This window comes from Staurois parvus, unplaced genomic scaffold, assembly GCF_062004578.1.
Source record: "Staurois parvus isolate SC_StPar_1 unplaced genomic scaffold, SC_StPar_1.0 ptg001208l, whole genome shotgun sequence".
NCBI lineage: Eukaryota > Metazoa > Chordata > Amphibia > Anura > Ranidae > Staurois > Staurois parvus.
The window spans coordinates 139,022-153,681 of NW_028319004.1; the positions used below are offsets into that span (position 1 = coordinate 139,022).

Consider the following 14,660-nt stretch of genomic DNA (forward strand, 5'->3'; position numbering starts at 1 on the left):
ATGATGACAGTTTAGGGAGCTGTCATTGGGCTGGTGCTATTGTCGGGTACTATATACCCCATACTCATTCACATGGGGGGAGGGTATATGGGGGCCCCTTGTTATTAAAGGGGGCTTCCAGAATCCAATATGACCCCCACCCACAGATCCCCACAGCCACCAGCCAAGGTGACAAGGTGCTATGCCTGGGGGAATCCCCCCTGGTAAGGTGACCCCCATGTTGTGGACATGTGGCCTGGTATGGATCAGGAGGGGGGCACACTACAGCCCCCCTCTGCACTCTGTATGGTGGGCTGTATATGATATACTGCTGACCCCCGCACTCTGCGCCGTTATTGAAGGGTGTGAGGTGTCACCGAGGAGCAATGTTCTATATTGAAGTTTGCCGTCATTGCACCGACACACACAATAGTTTTTGTTCAATAAATGTTTTATTATAATTTTACATTTAACAAGATTGAAGCATAAAAATCAGGAAATAGTAAAGGAAGGAATCCGATTGGTCAGGAAGATCCCTTGTCTGGAATGTGGGGGCGGAGTCATTATTATTGGCGTACAATACAATACACAACGTGTTCCATTATTATAACAAAGTATTGTAGAAAAGATCCCAACATAGAAAATGGGGGAAAGGAGGAAATAAAGGCGGATATGAAGGGGAATCTGTGTACGGGGAACACCTTAACAATCACCACCATTTTATTCTCCAGGGCCTCTGATGTCACAGAATAGATGTTTGGGGGTTTATCTCATCTTCAGGACCAAAATCTGCATTTTCCCATGTGTGCAAAATCATGCAGAAACAGCTCTGGCAGTGAGAGGGTTAATGTGGGCTAGATAGGATCCCTCTGCTGGGGTGACATTAGAGCTCCCCCTAGCTGCAGCCTGGTAATAACATTGCTGGGAGGTCTCTTCATTTCTCTGCTCCATACTTCCCGTCTTTATAGAAACGTCTCCTGACATTTGGGGGTCTATTCATAAAGAATGTGGGGAACCATTCACCTGGTGAAAGTGCATGTCCATTCCTTAGCAGATTCGGAGAGGTAAGTGTGCATGGATGGGGTGTAGGTCAGTCCTTACCCTAGATGAAATCTCTCATACAGACACAATGGGACTCATGGGACTTTATAAAGAGGAACTCCAGAAAAACATCAATAAAGATCTTCCAATGTTTTCTTCCCAATCAGCGTAGAAATCATAAAACCCTCCCAGCAGGTGTACAAGGCCATGAAATCTCTCACAAAGTCCATCAATGGACAATTCCTGGACAACAATCACCGTGGGACAGAATTCTGAGCACCATAAGGAGGATCCAGCAGCGTCATCCATCTCCACGCGTTTCGTGGTGCAGCGCTCACTTCTTCAGGAGAAATGATTCCTGCTGATCAGAGTATACACCAATAATAAAACAAATGGCGGCAGGACCATCACTGGCTGGATGGAAAGTGGAGCAGGAAAGTGGCGTCAGGTAAGTCTTCCCAGGAGTTCTGTGCTGGGCCAGCTCCCTTGTTTATGGAAGCCGGTGGACATGCTGGTGCTCGGGTCTATGACACTTCCTGCCTACCATGGTAAGCCAGCCCCCCTCTGTGTTCTCACTGGATGCCCCTGGGTCTGCCCCTCCCCCCATGTGTACGCAGATTGCACAGAACACATTGGAAGATTTGATTGATGTGATTTTCTGGCGTTCCTCTTTATAAAGTCACATGACCATTCTGTCTGTATGAGAGATTTTATCTCCTGTCCATTCCTTCTCTGTGAATGGGGCTAAAACACTGATGTCATTAGGAGATTTGCTGAGCCGGGGGAATGTTTTCCATCATTACAGAGCATTTCACACTCCATTTATATTCTTCTCCTGATATCAATGGCTGACCCGGTCCCACACTTCATCCATGTCTTTGGGGGCCTCTGATCTCCTTATCAACTGTTTCTTCCATGATGAAGATCAGCCATGGAGTATATCTGAGGTGTATATCAGGGTGTGCTTCTTCCCCACATGAGAGCTGGGATGTCCAGCAACATTCATCTAGAAGACATTTCCCGCACTCAGTGCACTAATACACCTCCAGGGTTGTGTGGGACCCCTGATGTACAGGAAGACAGGACTTCAGTGAGGAACATTTCCCTTACTTAGGACAGGAAAGTTGTTTCTTCCCCGTGTGAGATCTCTGATGAATGGAAAGATTGAAGTTCCTTGAAAAACATTTCCCACACTCAGAACAGGAATATGGCTTCTCGCCCGTGTGAGATCTCTGATGTCTAGAAAGATGGTACTTCTGTGAAAAAAATTTCCCACACTCAGGACAGGAATATGGTTTCTCCCCTGTGTGAGATCTCTGATGTTTAGAAAGAATGGACGTCTGTGAAAAACATTTCCCGCACTCAGGACAGGAATATGGCTTCTCCCCCTTGTGAGATCTCTGATGGCTGTAAAGATGGGACTTCACTGAAAAACATTTCCCGCAATCAGGACAGGCATACGGCTTCTCCCCTGTGTGAGATCTTATATGCAAATTAAGATGAGATTTATAATAGAACCACTTCCCACACTCAGTACAGGAGAAGCTCTTCCCTGTTGGAAGGCCGGCCCGGTCCCGCACACTCTGAGGTTCCTCAGGATACGAGGAATCCGATGGTCCATCTACACTGGGTGGTGCCGGATGGACATTGGAGGGAGCCGGGTTTTCTCCTGGACTATATTGTGTGATGTCCTCATCTTCTACTTTCCAGTCTGGAGACAAAGTGAGACAATCCTCGGAGGTTTTCCTCATCTCCCGGCCATGGACTAAAATACAAAGACAAAGAGGATTACTAGACAGGAGCTGATTGGTTCCCCCAAACCAGGACTCCGCCCACATCAGGCAGCTGAGGGGATTATAGGATGAGGGTCCCCACCCCCTCTATCACTCATCACCATCTTCCCAACACAAGAAGTACTGCACTTCCTTATTTAGTCCATAATTTAGTCATGAAGAACAGCGGGGCTGAGCCCCACCAGAGGTCAGAGAGTGAGGATGGGGGGAGAACAACCAAGATGAAGAATGGACTGATCCTGAAGACCACCATCATTGGGGTATTGACTCCTCCCTCATTATCACTTTCTGTTTAAGGGTCCAAAGTTGGAGGATGTTATCACATTATTATCACCATGTAAAAGTCTGTGCTCCAATCACATCATCCGATATAAAATGTCCAGCTGGGAGGAAATGGGGGGAACAAAAGAGAATATATAGCAGTGGTATGCAATTTATAACATAGAGTTGTGTTCAAAATAATAGCAGTGTGATGAAAAAAGTGACTAAAGCTGAAAATCCTTCTAATAGCTTTTATTTCCATCCACACAAATGCATTGGGAACACGACACATTCTATTCCAAATCACAACATGAAGAAAAATACATCAAATTTGTGTTGTTCCTCTAAAAAAATGTAAGAAAAGTGAATATTAGACGGTTCAAAAAAATCTCAGTGTTTGTATTCTTCTTTACAAACTCAAACATTCACTATATAAACTGAGAAATGTTTGAAGATTTTGCTTTCCTTTGAATGACTTCATGAATATTTGGTTGTAGTCGCACTGTTTCTGAGAACTGCTGTACATCTGTGTTGCATGGAGTCCCTCAACTTCTGGCCCCTGTGATCAGGTATTCCAGCCCAGGATGATTGGACCACATTCCACAGTTCTTCTCTATTTCTTGGTTTTGCCTCAGAAACGGCATTTTTGATGTCACCCCACAAGTTTTCTATTGGATGAAGATCCGGGGATTGGGCTGGCCACTCCATAACGTCCATCTTGTTGGTCTGGAACCAAGATGTTGCACATTTACTGGTGTGTTTGGGGTCGTTGTCCTGTTGGAACACCCATTTCAAGGGCATTTCCTCTTCAGCATAAGGCAGCATGACCTCTTCAAGTATTCTGATGTATTCAAACTGATCCATGATCCCTGGTATGCGATAAATAGGCCCAACACCGTAGTATGAGAAACATCCCCATATCATGATGCTTGCACCACCATGCTTCACGGTCTTCACAGTGTACTGTGGCTTGAATTCAGTATTTGGGGGTCGTCTGACAAACTGTCTCCGCCCACTAGACCCAAAAAGAACAATCTTACTTCCATCAGCCCACAAAATGTTGCGCCATTTCTCTTTAGGCCGGTCAATGTGCTCTTTGGCAGATTGTAACCTCTTCAGCACACGTCTTTTTCCCAACAGTGGGACTTTGCGGGGACTTCTTGCAGATAGCTTGGCTTCACATCGGCGTCTTCTAATTGTAACAGTCCTCACAGGGAACGTCACACCTTCTTTCATCTTCCTGGAGCTGATTGTTGGCTGAGTCCTCACAGGGAACGTCACACCTTCTTTCATCTTCCTGGAGCTGATTGTTGAGTCCTTGCCATTTTGGCTATTCTTCTATCCATTCCAATGGTAGTTTTTCGCTTTCTTCCACGTCTTTCAGGTTTTGGTTGCCATTTTAAAGCATTTGCCATCATTTTAGCTGAGCAGCCGATCATTTTCTGCACTTCTTTATATGTTTTCCCCTCTCCAATCAACTTTTTAATCAAGGTACGCTGTTCTTCTGAACAATGTCTGGAACGACCCATTTTCCTCAGAATTTCAGAAAGAAATGCACTGTAACCAGCATGTACAACATTTGCTGCCTTCCTTCCTTAAATAAGGGCAATAATTGCCACCTGTTTATCAAAGAATGAATGACGTCACTAATAGAACTCCACACGGCTATTATATTGAACACGCCCCTTTCAATGAGTGATTCAATGACACAGAATCAGCAGCATGCATGTCATGACTGTCGGGTCTGTTGGATTTCTATGACTCCACTACACCTGATAGGAAATTATTTGCCATGTAGAAATATAATTTCTACCAAAAATAGTGATTGATCCGGTTAGTGATGTCTGACTGCTAGTATTTTGAACACAACTGTAAATTATATAGTGCAGGGGTCAGGAGTATGTAATGTACAACATAGAGTATACAGTATAAGGGTCAGGACTCATAATATCGGTATTCAGTAATCAGTGGAGCTTTTAATGTTTCCTGTAGACAAGTTGCAGAGATCCCACACCGCTGCCTCCCATCTCCTGAGACTGCACTCAGTGACTTGGGTCTGAGACACTACAGACATATCCCTCCACCCGGCACAGCCAGCAGACCACAGAGCAAGGAACCCTGGGAGAAATGTTCTGTCAGAGATCTTACTAGACCCGGATATGGGGGAGAAGACATTAGACACACACCCCAGGTGCCTAGGTCTAGTAATGTCTATAGTGAAAATGAACATTTTTCTGCCAGCTGAACCCCAGAACCTCCATAAATCCAGTCTAGATACATAAATTGTGTCTGCAGCACAGAGAAGGAAGATTATCCGAGAGAAATCCAGGAATACAGGACGGGGAACACAGCTCAGGAAAGTGACCAGGGGATTACAGGCTGATATCACCCAGTCCCCGCCCTACTCTGGACCAATCAGTGAGCAGTATGGGTGGAGGAATGGATTTAGTGTTCATGACCCACCTGTGCTGATCTCTGTAGGAGTGTCCTCCTCTATAAATGTCCCCGTTATTCCATCCTCCTCCATAGACTGCTGATCATCCCTCACATACGCCTCTTCTTCTTCTGCTTTCACCTCAAATTCTATATCGATTGGATCTCCACTCTAAATCAAGGAAATGAGAAATTTTACAAAAAATATATAAGCTTACATGAAAAATCCACATATTTTCTCCTCAAGTCCATGTTCTAGATTCCCCATCCCACCAACCTTGCAATAGTGAGGGATGGTGTGACCTTCCTGTGTGGAATCCCGGGAATACAGAGGACGGGGACATCTCTCTGGTGGGTTCCTGGTATTAGGTGGCTCCATCATATCCTTGTGTCCTTCTGAAAACTCCTCCATCACTCCATACTCCTCATCCTCCTCTTTATACTCTTCTTTAACATCAATATTATCATCCCCGAGGATTCCACTCTGAAAGATATAATAAAACATTCATTGTAACAAACATGCTGTGTATAAATCACAACTACCAATAATTGTCATCATCTACCTGATGATGGTGAGGGATGGTGTGACCTTCCTGTGTGGAATCCCGGGAATACAGAGGACGGGGACATCTCTCTGGTGGGTTCCTGTAGCTGGATGACTCCACCATGGTGTCCTGGTACAGATCTTTGTGTTCTTTTAGAAGCTCTGACTCCTCCATCCCCCCATCCTCATCCTCCTCCTCTTTTATCTCTTCTTTAACCTCAACTTTAGGATCTCTCAAGTTTCCACTCTGAATATATAATAAAATGACATCAATGGTAACAATGCAGATAATGTACAGATCCTAATGATACTATCAGTGATTGTTCCTCATCTACCTGATGATGGTGAGGGATGGTGTGACCTTCCTGTGTGGAATCCCGGGAATACAGAGGACGGGGACATCTCTCTGGTGGGTTCCCATGACTGGATCCATCTGTAGGAAACACACACACTGACTGAATCCATTGTTTCTATGTGTTTATCAGATGATGGGGGATCTAGGTGGATCCTCCGTACTGCTCTCTCCTTTACAATAAAGTCTCCTCTTACCCGGTGATGTGAGGGGCGGCTGATTGTCCATCATGACGTCCTTGTAGAGATCCTTGTGTCCTTCTAAATACTCCCACTCCTCCATGGAGAAATAGACAGTGACACCCTGACACCTTATAGGAACCTGACACACACAATGATACAGTCACCATCCAGACACATCCCTTGTCTGTTACTGGAAAATGTCCCAGAATTCCCGGCACCGCTCACCTCTCCTGTCAGCAGCTCCATCATCTTCTTGGTGACTTCTAGAATCTTCTGCATGTTGTGTCTCTCAGGGTTTAGGGAGTCACATGGAGGCACTGTGATGGTCATATGATCACCTGACTTCAGAAGAGGAAATCTCTGTATTGAGGAACCAATAGGAATATCATGTTAGACTCCCAGAATCCTCCTCACCTCTCCGGTCAGGTCTGTGTTTATTAATAGAGATAAGAGTGATGTCATGTGACCTCCCAGAATCCTCCTCACCTCTTCGGTCAGGTCTGTGTTTATTAATAGAGATGAGAATGATGTCATGTGACCTCCCAGAATCCTCCTCACCTCTCCGGTTAGCAGGTAGATGATCTCCAGGGTGAGGTTTAGTATCTTCTCAGTCATGTGACTCCGGTCCTCCTCCATCCTCATTGGTGCCATCATGTGATCTATACAGGTCTCCTTGTAGACGGATAACTTTGGGAAATGAAAGTAAGAATGATTTGGATGGTATTGGTCACACAATAATAGGATGTGGATGTGAGGGGGGAATAGGAGGGTTGATGGACATTTAAAGTGTAACTAAAGACAAACCACTTGTTTCATTTTGGATAGAGTAAGGGAGGGTTATAACCTCTGTCAGGTGTTTTTGCCATCTGTGTCCCATTGGGGAGATTTCCCTTCACTTCCTGTCCCATAGCCAAAACAAGTGAGAGGAAATCCCCCCAAAGTGAGGGAATTCTGGGGTGTCACCAGAACTAATTTCCCCATTGGACGATATACCCTCTATTAGTGTTCTGATGTCAACCCAAAATTTGGGACTCTCTTTCATTGGTTATAATGGTCACCAGGACAAATGGGGGCTGAAACCGCTATAAAAACTGACAGATGCTCTAATTCCTCTCTAATCCAAACCTAAAAAAAAAGTTTTCCCTTTAGTTATACCTTAAGAACTACCGCCCCCCACGGGAACACGTTTACTTTAGACTGTTTAGTGTTTAGACCCCAGAACTCTCTTGGTCTGCCGGATCAGAAATCCCCTTTTCTCTGTTGGGTTTGTTTGGTCTCTGAACTGGCTTTGATGAGTTTTAGATCTGCAGACAAGGAATGATAAATGGTTACATAGTCGGTAAGGTTGACTAAAGACACCCGTCCCTCCAGTTCAGCCGCAGTGTGTGTATCTGCGTGTCTATGGCACCATCCTCTTCCATATCCCTTTACATTGTGTTCCCTAAGAAACACATCTAAAAGGTTTGTGAATGTATCTACACTCCCCGCTGACACACCAACTGTGGAAGGGAGTTCCACATGCTTACCGCTCCAACAGTAAAGAACCTAACACACAGTTTACCCACTTGACCTCCAGAAGGTATTACCTCTTTATGACCAGGTTATATTTTGCTGTTCAGCACTGCACTACTTAAACGGCAAATTGCTCGGTCTTGCAACACTGAACCCAAATGCAATTGATATCATTTTTTCACACAAATGAAGCTTTATTTTGGTGGTATTTGATCACCACTGGGGTTTTTTATGTATGTAACACACTACATTGTTACTAATTGCAGATTGTTAAATGGCCACAAGATGGCTGTGCTCTGCAGCTCAGCTGACACCGGAAATTGTACAGCAACGCTGAGAATGCTGGGACTTGTATGCTGCAAGCAGGATTTCTTCATTCAGTTCAGCTGACATAGAACTACAGATCCCAAGTCAGTGAGTAAAGGGGCTGGAGCATATAAAAGGAGAAAAGCCCAGGAGGAGAGGAGAAGAGAGGCAGGGTGCGTGTGAGAACAGAGTGCCGATCCAGGAGGCCTCAGGCTGGATCAGACTGAATCAGAGGATGGAGAAGGGAATTTCCAGATTGTTGATTGTACAGAGAGGCAGGATAGTCAATCCTGCATGTAGGTGGATCGAGTCATCGGCACCACTATCTCTATGGGAAGACAGCCAGAAAAGGGGCCCCCCAGCAACAAGGACATCATTTCACACCACTACTTTGAAGGACTGGTGAGAGAGTTCCTAACCCACACCACACCACCATGTGATACAGGGTCCATAGTTGTTGTTGCCGGTTACTAAGTCCAGGATTCTTACAATACAGACTGTCACATAGAGACACAGTCTCTGTAGCCCAATCAGTGCTGCGGCCTATCTACACCAGAAGCCCATTGAAGTATCACACACAGTATATCAGCCCTAATAGATTCTGTGGCCTGATTGGCAGGAACTGGAAAAAGGTAAAATCATATTACCTCCGGCCTGTTCTACACAAAGTTCCACCAGCCAAGTCTCACACTAAAGGGACATACTTCTGCTGAAGTCTGCTCTCACCCTCCTCAGTTTGAATAACCACCATACCCAAGTAAACTCCTAGATTGCTGCCTTTATTGAAGGGGAACTCTGCTTGCTGTGTCCTCATCACCAGGGAAGGGACATTTTCTCATGAAGAAAAGGGATGACCCCTCCACTGTGCACCAATGTAAAGAACTCCACCAAAGCCAGCAGAAGAGTCTTTCCTGCATTGGGTGATGGGGTTTATATGGGACTTTCTGCTTGTTGAAACCCTCAGAGAGTTAAGCACTGGTTCTGTTTACTGGGAGCCCACAAGGGAGCGAGCCTAACATTCCTAATCTCCCCTTTTCTGCCTGTTTGGGGAAAGTTCTCTGGGTAGGAGAGAAACAATAAAACTCTGAGTCCTGGAGGACAATTTGGTCTATTTAACGTGGTGTTGTGCTGTAATATGTTGTTTATTTCTCCTGAACGGTTCATAGTTTCTCAAATCAGTCGATTCTTCATGTGTATATTGCTGCTAATCTGACTCTAATACAGACTGATTTACTATTCATTCAATGCTATGTGATTATTGTGTGTTATAGCCAGGGGGGGACACCTGACCAAGGTATTACAATGGTGTCAGCAGGGGTTGTGCACCTGCCAGGGCTCAGAAGTGAACAGGGAACCCAAAATACTCAGCGGCTCTTGAGGGGGTAGCGCTACATATAAATGAAAAAAAAGACAAAAAAAAACAATATTTTCTACTTTTTGTTATTAAAAATATCTGATCAAATCACATTTCTTCATAAATGCAGGCCAAAATGTATTCCACTACTTGTCTTTGGAAAACAATCCCCAGTAAGTGTATATTAATTATTTTTTGTGAAAGTTATAGAGTCTACAAACTACGGGATATATACTAGAATCTACGCAGCTTTTAAGCAGCTCTGACTTTCCTACTGCCTATTACATTTCACTAAAATGCCAGGACACCAAAGACCTCCCAAATTACATCTTTTTTGGAAAGTAGACAGTCTAAGGTATTTGCTGGAGTCATCTTGAATCCATGGAAGATTTTATTTTTTGCCACAAGTTTTGAAATATGACAATTTTTTTTCTTTACAAAAGTTGTCACTTTAATGAGATATTTTGCACATATACCATTAGTATATGTGGAATTACACCCCAAAACAGGTACAGCCTATCTACATACAGGGGCCTAAAATCCAATCAGCACCTTCAGGCTTTCAAGGGGCCTTAATTATGCATTGCATGTCCTGACTACCTATCACAGTTTTGGAGACTCTAAAATGCCCCAATAGAACAAACACCACCAAATGACCCCTTTTTTCCTTTTGGAAAGTAGACACACCAAAGGATTTGATCAGTGGCATGTTAAGTATTTTGAAGATCTCATTTTCTTGTAACAAGGTTTTGAAAAATGAAAGATGAAAATAAAAATAATTTTTTTTCTTCATTTTCCAAAAACTTGGGAGGTTTAGACTTCAACAACCAAATGATGAAGCAGTTTTTAGCCACCCTCAGAACTAGACATTGGTACAAAAAAGCATCTATATATTTATGTCAATTGGCTCTATACAATGCTTTTGTTATTTACAAAGCTACTGGAAGAACCGGATCCTTCCTAAAATATCAGGAAGAGATCATCACGGCCTTTTAGTATCCAGAAGGCACTGCGGCCCAAAGCCCAAATCCAGATGCAGTTAGCTGACTGCATGAGAGGCATTGTTCTGTCCTCCCACCTACCTCAGCACAAAAGTCACCCCAAAAATGATGTTGTGTCTGGTAAATAATATATATTTTAAATTATATTTATATAGAATAATATGGAATAAGGGGAGAAACTCCAGGGTACAGCATGGCACAGTGTAGGGGCCCACGCAATTCAGCACAGGACGGGTCTCTAAAGATGTTAGGTAGTCAGGAAACTGTCTATCACATTTTGAGAGACCCACAAATCAAAGGCTGGAAAGGTTATTGTTCTGAAACGTTACGTTACAAAAACAGTTGGAACGTTAAAAAAAAAAAAGAGTTATGTTACTGTGTGTTATTGTTAACTGTTGTTTGCTTTGAACACCAATCAGCTACAGCATTGATCTGTGTATTCTGACATTGACATAGACAGGCATTTAAACAACACCAGAGGCCATGTAAATTTGGACCATTGTGTCTGGGTGAATGGAAGAACACATTACATACAGTATGTCCTTCCATTTTACTGCAAGTAGTTCATTCCACAAACAGGCTTTTCCTCCTAAGTGGGGTGTTACCAAGTCATTGGGGGAAGCCCTTGTGATTAGTTCATATGGTGCCATAGCAGCCAATTTCTTGAAGGAACAAATGTCTAAAAGGTTGCACGCTCACATAAAGGTTGTCCACGTACAAATTACACCCCATATTCAACAAGGGTGACAAGTCCCACACTATCTTACCACTGCTCTCCATGTAGTCTGGACATCGGGGGCTCCACTTGACTGTCTTTTCCCTCATAAACTCTAAATTGGTATGTATAGCCTGTGGCTCTTACAGAACTTACACATTTTGACCCCGGATCTGGCACACTTGCTGGGGTGATATTGCTTGATTACAAGCCTGCTAGTAAAATGTACAAGGGACTCATCCATGCAGATGTTTTGTTGTGATGTATACACATCTGCAATATTCTCAGAGAGGTAGTTCATGAGGGGCTGAATTTTGTGGAGCTGATCATAGTCAGGGTCACCCCGAGGACGGCAGAGTGTATTATCACTGAAATACAAGAAATGCATTAATATCTCATATCTTCTCCTGGCCATTGCAGCAGAGAACACGGACATATGATGAATCGGGTCTGTGGACCAATGAGCACAATTCATTCTTTGTAAGGGCCATGTTAAGGGTTAGGCCAAAAAAAGCTTTAAATTCAGAAACCGTGACAGGTTCAAACTCGAATATCCTGGCAAACTTTGAATTTGAGTTGGCAGAGATGTATTGTTGGGCATAAATATTGCTTTTGTTCACAATCAAAGTGTAGAGGTCTTCAATGAAAAACAGTTAAAAAAAATCAAGGGCATTGTTAAGTTTGCTGTTTCCACCTGAACCCTGGGCTGTGAATGGAGGGATGATGGGTGATGCTGAATCTGGGGGAAGCCATTCAGGGTTTGCAGGCACCTCTGGATGGACACCATGGGCTCTACAGGCCTGTGCTAGAATTCTTGGTGGATGCAGTTGCATAATGCTACAAATGCTAGCCACCTCACCAGCTTGTACTGCACTTGGGACTCACCACTTCACCATGAAATACTGCAGTGCTGATGTATAAAAGGTTAGGAAGTACTAGGACACTGGGGCTTGTCAATCCACCAAAAGGTAGTGCAGTGCTAGTACTGTCACTGTGCTGCATATGAGAATAATCCTGCATTTCTAGCACCTCAGCAACCTGGGAATGGGGTTGGGTGTGCCTGATCTTAGCAGGGTCCTCTTCACCATCATCAGACCTACCTGCTGGGGTGTCACTGCTCTCTACAGGTCCATAATCTGAGCCTGATTCTGATAGTGAGGCTTCCCCTTCACTCTCATCTGTCATGCTGGGAATCCTGTACGCCTCCCTAGGGAACCTTTTTTTGGACACTAAATTTACAGTTACTTAGTGGTGACTATGGGAAAAAGAGCTCCTGGCTAGCAATCAGGGACTGCTTGTGTGCTAGAAATAAAATGATCTGCTAGTGGTAGGAGAGATCAGGCTCAGATGTTGCTGACACTGTGTTTTGCAGACAATGTATCAGAGATGGCAGTGATCAGAAAAATTATACTGACATTGCATTTGTTGGGGGGGGCTAAACATAAGTGCTGGCAGTGATCGGGGATGATCCTACTAACATTGCATTTATGGGGACACCATTCCATCAGGGACACTAGTATTGGTCTGACTGTGACCAGGATACTGGTCCAGAGAAACACTATACTAGTGATCAGCAATTTATAGTGTGACTGTGATAATGTGGCAGCCAATCAGAGACTGGCAGTAACTGACACTGACTGGGGGGGACACTAACTGATGTCACTAGTGACACTAATACAGAGATCTGTGATAATACTGTACACTGTCACTGTACTAATGACTCTGGTTGGGTGATCAGGAAGGCAATCAAGGGGTTCACTGTGTGCCTAACAAGTGTATGTGTGCTGATTGTACTCCCAGACTGGATGGATTTTCTTCCTGATCTCAGCTCTGAACGGTAAGTGAGGTCAGGGAGAAGAAGCAGCCAGATCTTGATGTGTGATCACTAACACCCTGATCTCTGTGCTGTGGTTGGCCACAATTATCAGCAGGTTCACAAATAAAATCGTTGGTTGCAAGCCTGATGACAAACTCATGCTGTGTCCTGAGCAGCAAGGGGGGGCGTGCTCTCCTGTAAACCAGGAAGTTGCTGGTAGGCAAATGGATAAACACTATTTCCTTTGTGAGTGTCAGCGTTGCTGCAGCCCTTTCTGCACATCACAGAGATGTCCCTTCACGGGGGGATTAGGACACCCCCCAGGATTAGGACAACCTCTAGGATTAGGGCACCTCCCAGGATTAGGGCACTTCCCAGGATTAGGACACCTCCCAGGATTAGGGCACTTCCCAGGATTAGGACACTTCCCAGGATTAGGACAACCCCCAGGATTAGGGCACCTCCCAGGATTAGGACACCCCCAGGATCAGGACATCCCCATTGTTAGGACATCCCCTCAGGATTAGGACAACCTCTCCCCCAGGATTAGGACATCCACCAGGATTAGGACCACCTACCAAGATTAGGACACTCCCCAGAAATGTCATTTAAAGGTGTTGGACATTTATAATGTTTCATTTTAACCATTTAAAACCTCCCTGCTCCCGGCCAACTGGATTCCTGCATTGTACATGTCCCTCAGGGTGATTGTCTGACACCCCCTTGTCTATTAGCCCAACTATTGTGCATTGGCTGCCATTGACTTCAGGAAGGATTGAGTTCAGCCAGTTCACTGAGCAACACTGGAACCGAACCCAGGAGAGCTCAGCCCACTCCTATGAGAAGACCACCTCTCCACAATGAGGAGAATGTTCCGGCCCCGGAAGTGGGGGATGTTCTGCCCCTGAAGGGGTTCATCTGGGTTCCCACACTATATATGTGTGTATCATCATCTGCTGGAGATAAAAGACGTCACAGTGATTATGGAGGAAGAGGACAGACATGACTATGGAGGAAGAGGACGGACGTGTGACTATGGAGGAAGAGGACGGACGTGACTATGGAGGAAGAGGACGGACGTGACTATGGAGGAAGAGGACGGATGTGACTATGGAGGAAGAGGACGGACGTGACTATGGAGAAAGAGGACGGACGTGACTATGGAGGAAGAGGACGGACGTGACTATGGAGGAAGAGGACGGACGTGACTATGGAGGAAGAGGACGGACGTGACTATGGAGGAAGAGGACGGACGTGGCTATGGAAGAAGAGGACAGACGTGACTATGGAGGAAGAGGACGGACGTGACTATGGAGGAAGAGGACGGACGTGGCTATGGAGGAAGAGGACGGACGTGACTATGGAGGAAGA

At 44.8% G+C, this 14,660-nt stretch overlaps 1 protein-coding gene across 1 annotated transcript; it reads right to left on the bottom strand.

The window, feature by feature from the left end:
- Positions 1 to 412: 412 nt before the first annotated feature.
- Positions 413 to 11,583, bottom strand: LOC149438158 (uncharacterized). The gene is made up of 3 exons (XM_089660176.1): positions 11,526 to 11,583; positions 5,538 to 5,657; positions 413 to 2,785 (listed from the first exon to the last, which is right to left on the bottom strand). The coding sequence occupies exons 1-3, from the start codon at positions 11,581 to 11,583 to the stop codon at positions 2,127 to 2,129; spliced, it is 837 nt and encodes a 278-aa protein (XP_089516302.1). The 3' UTR covers positions 413 to 2,126.
- Between the last annotated feature and the right edge of the window lie 3,077 nt (positions 11,584 to 14,660).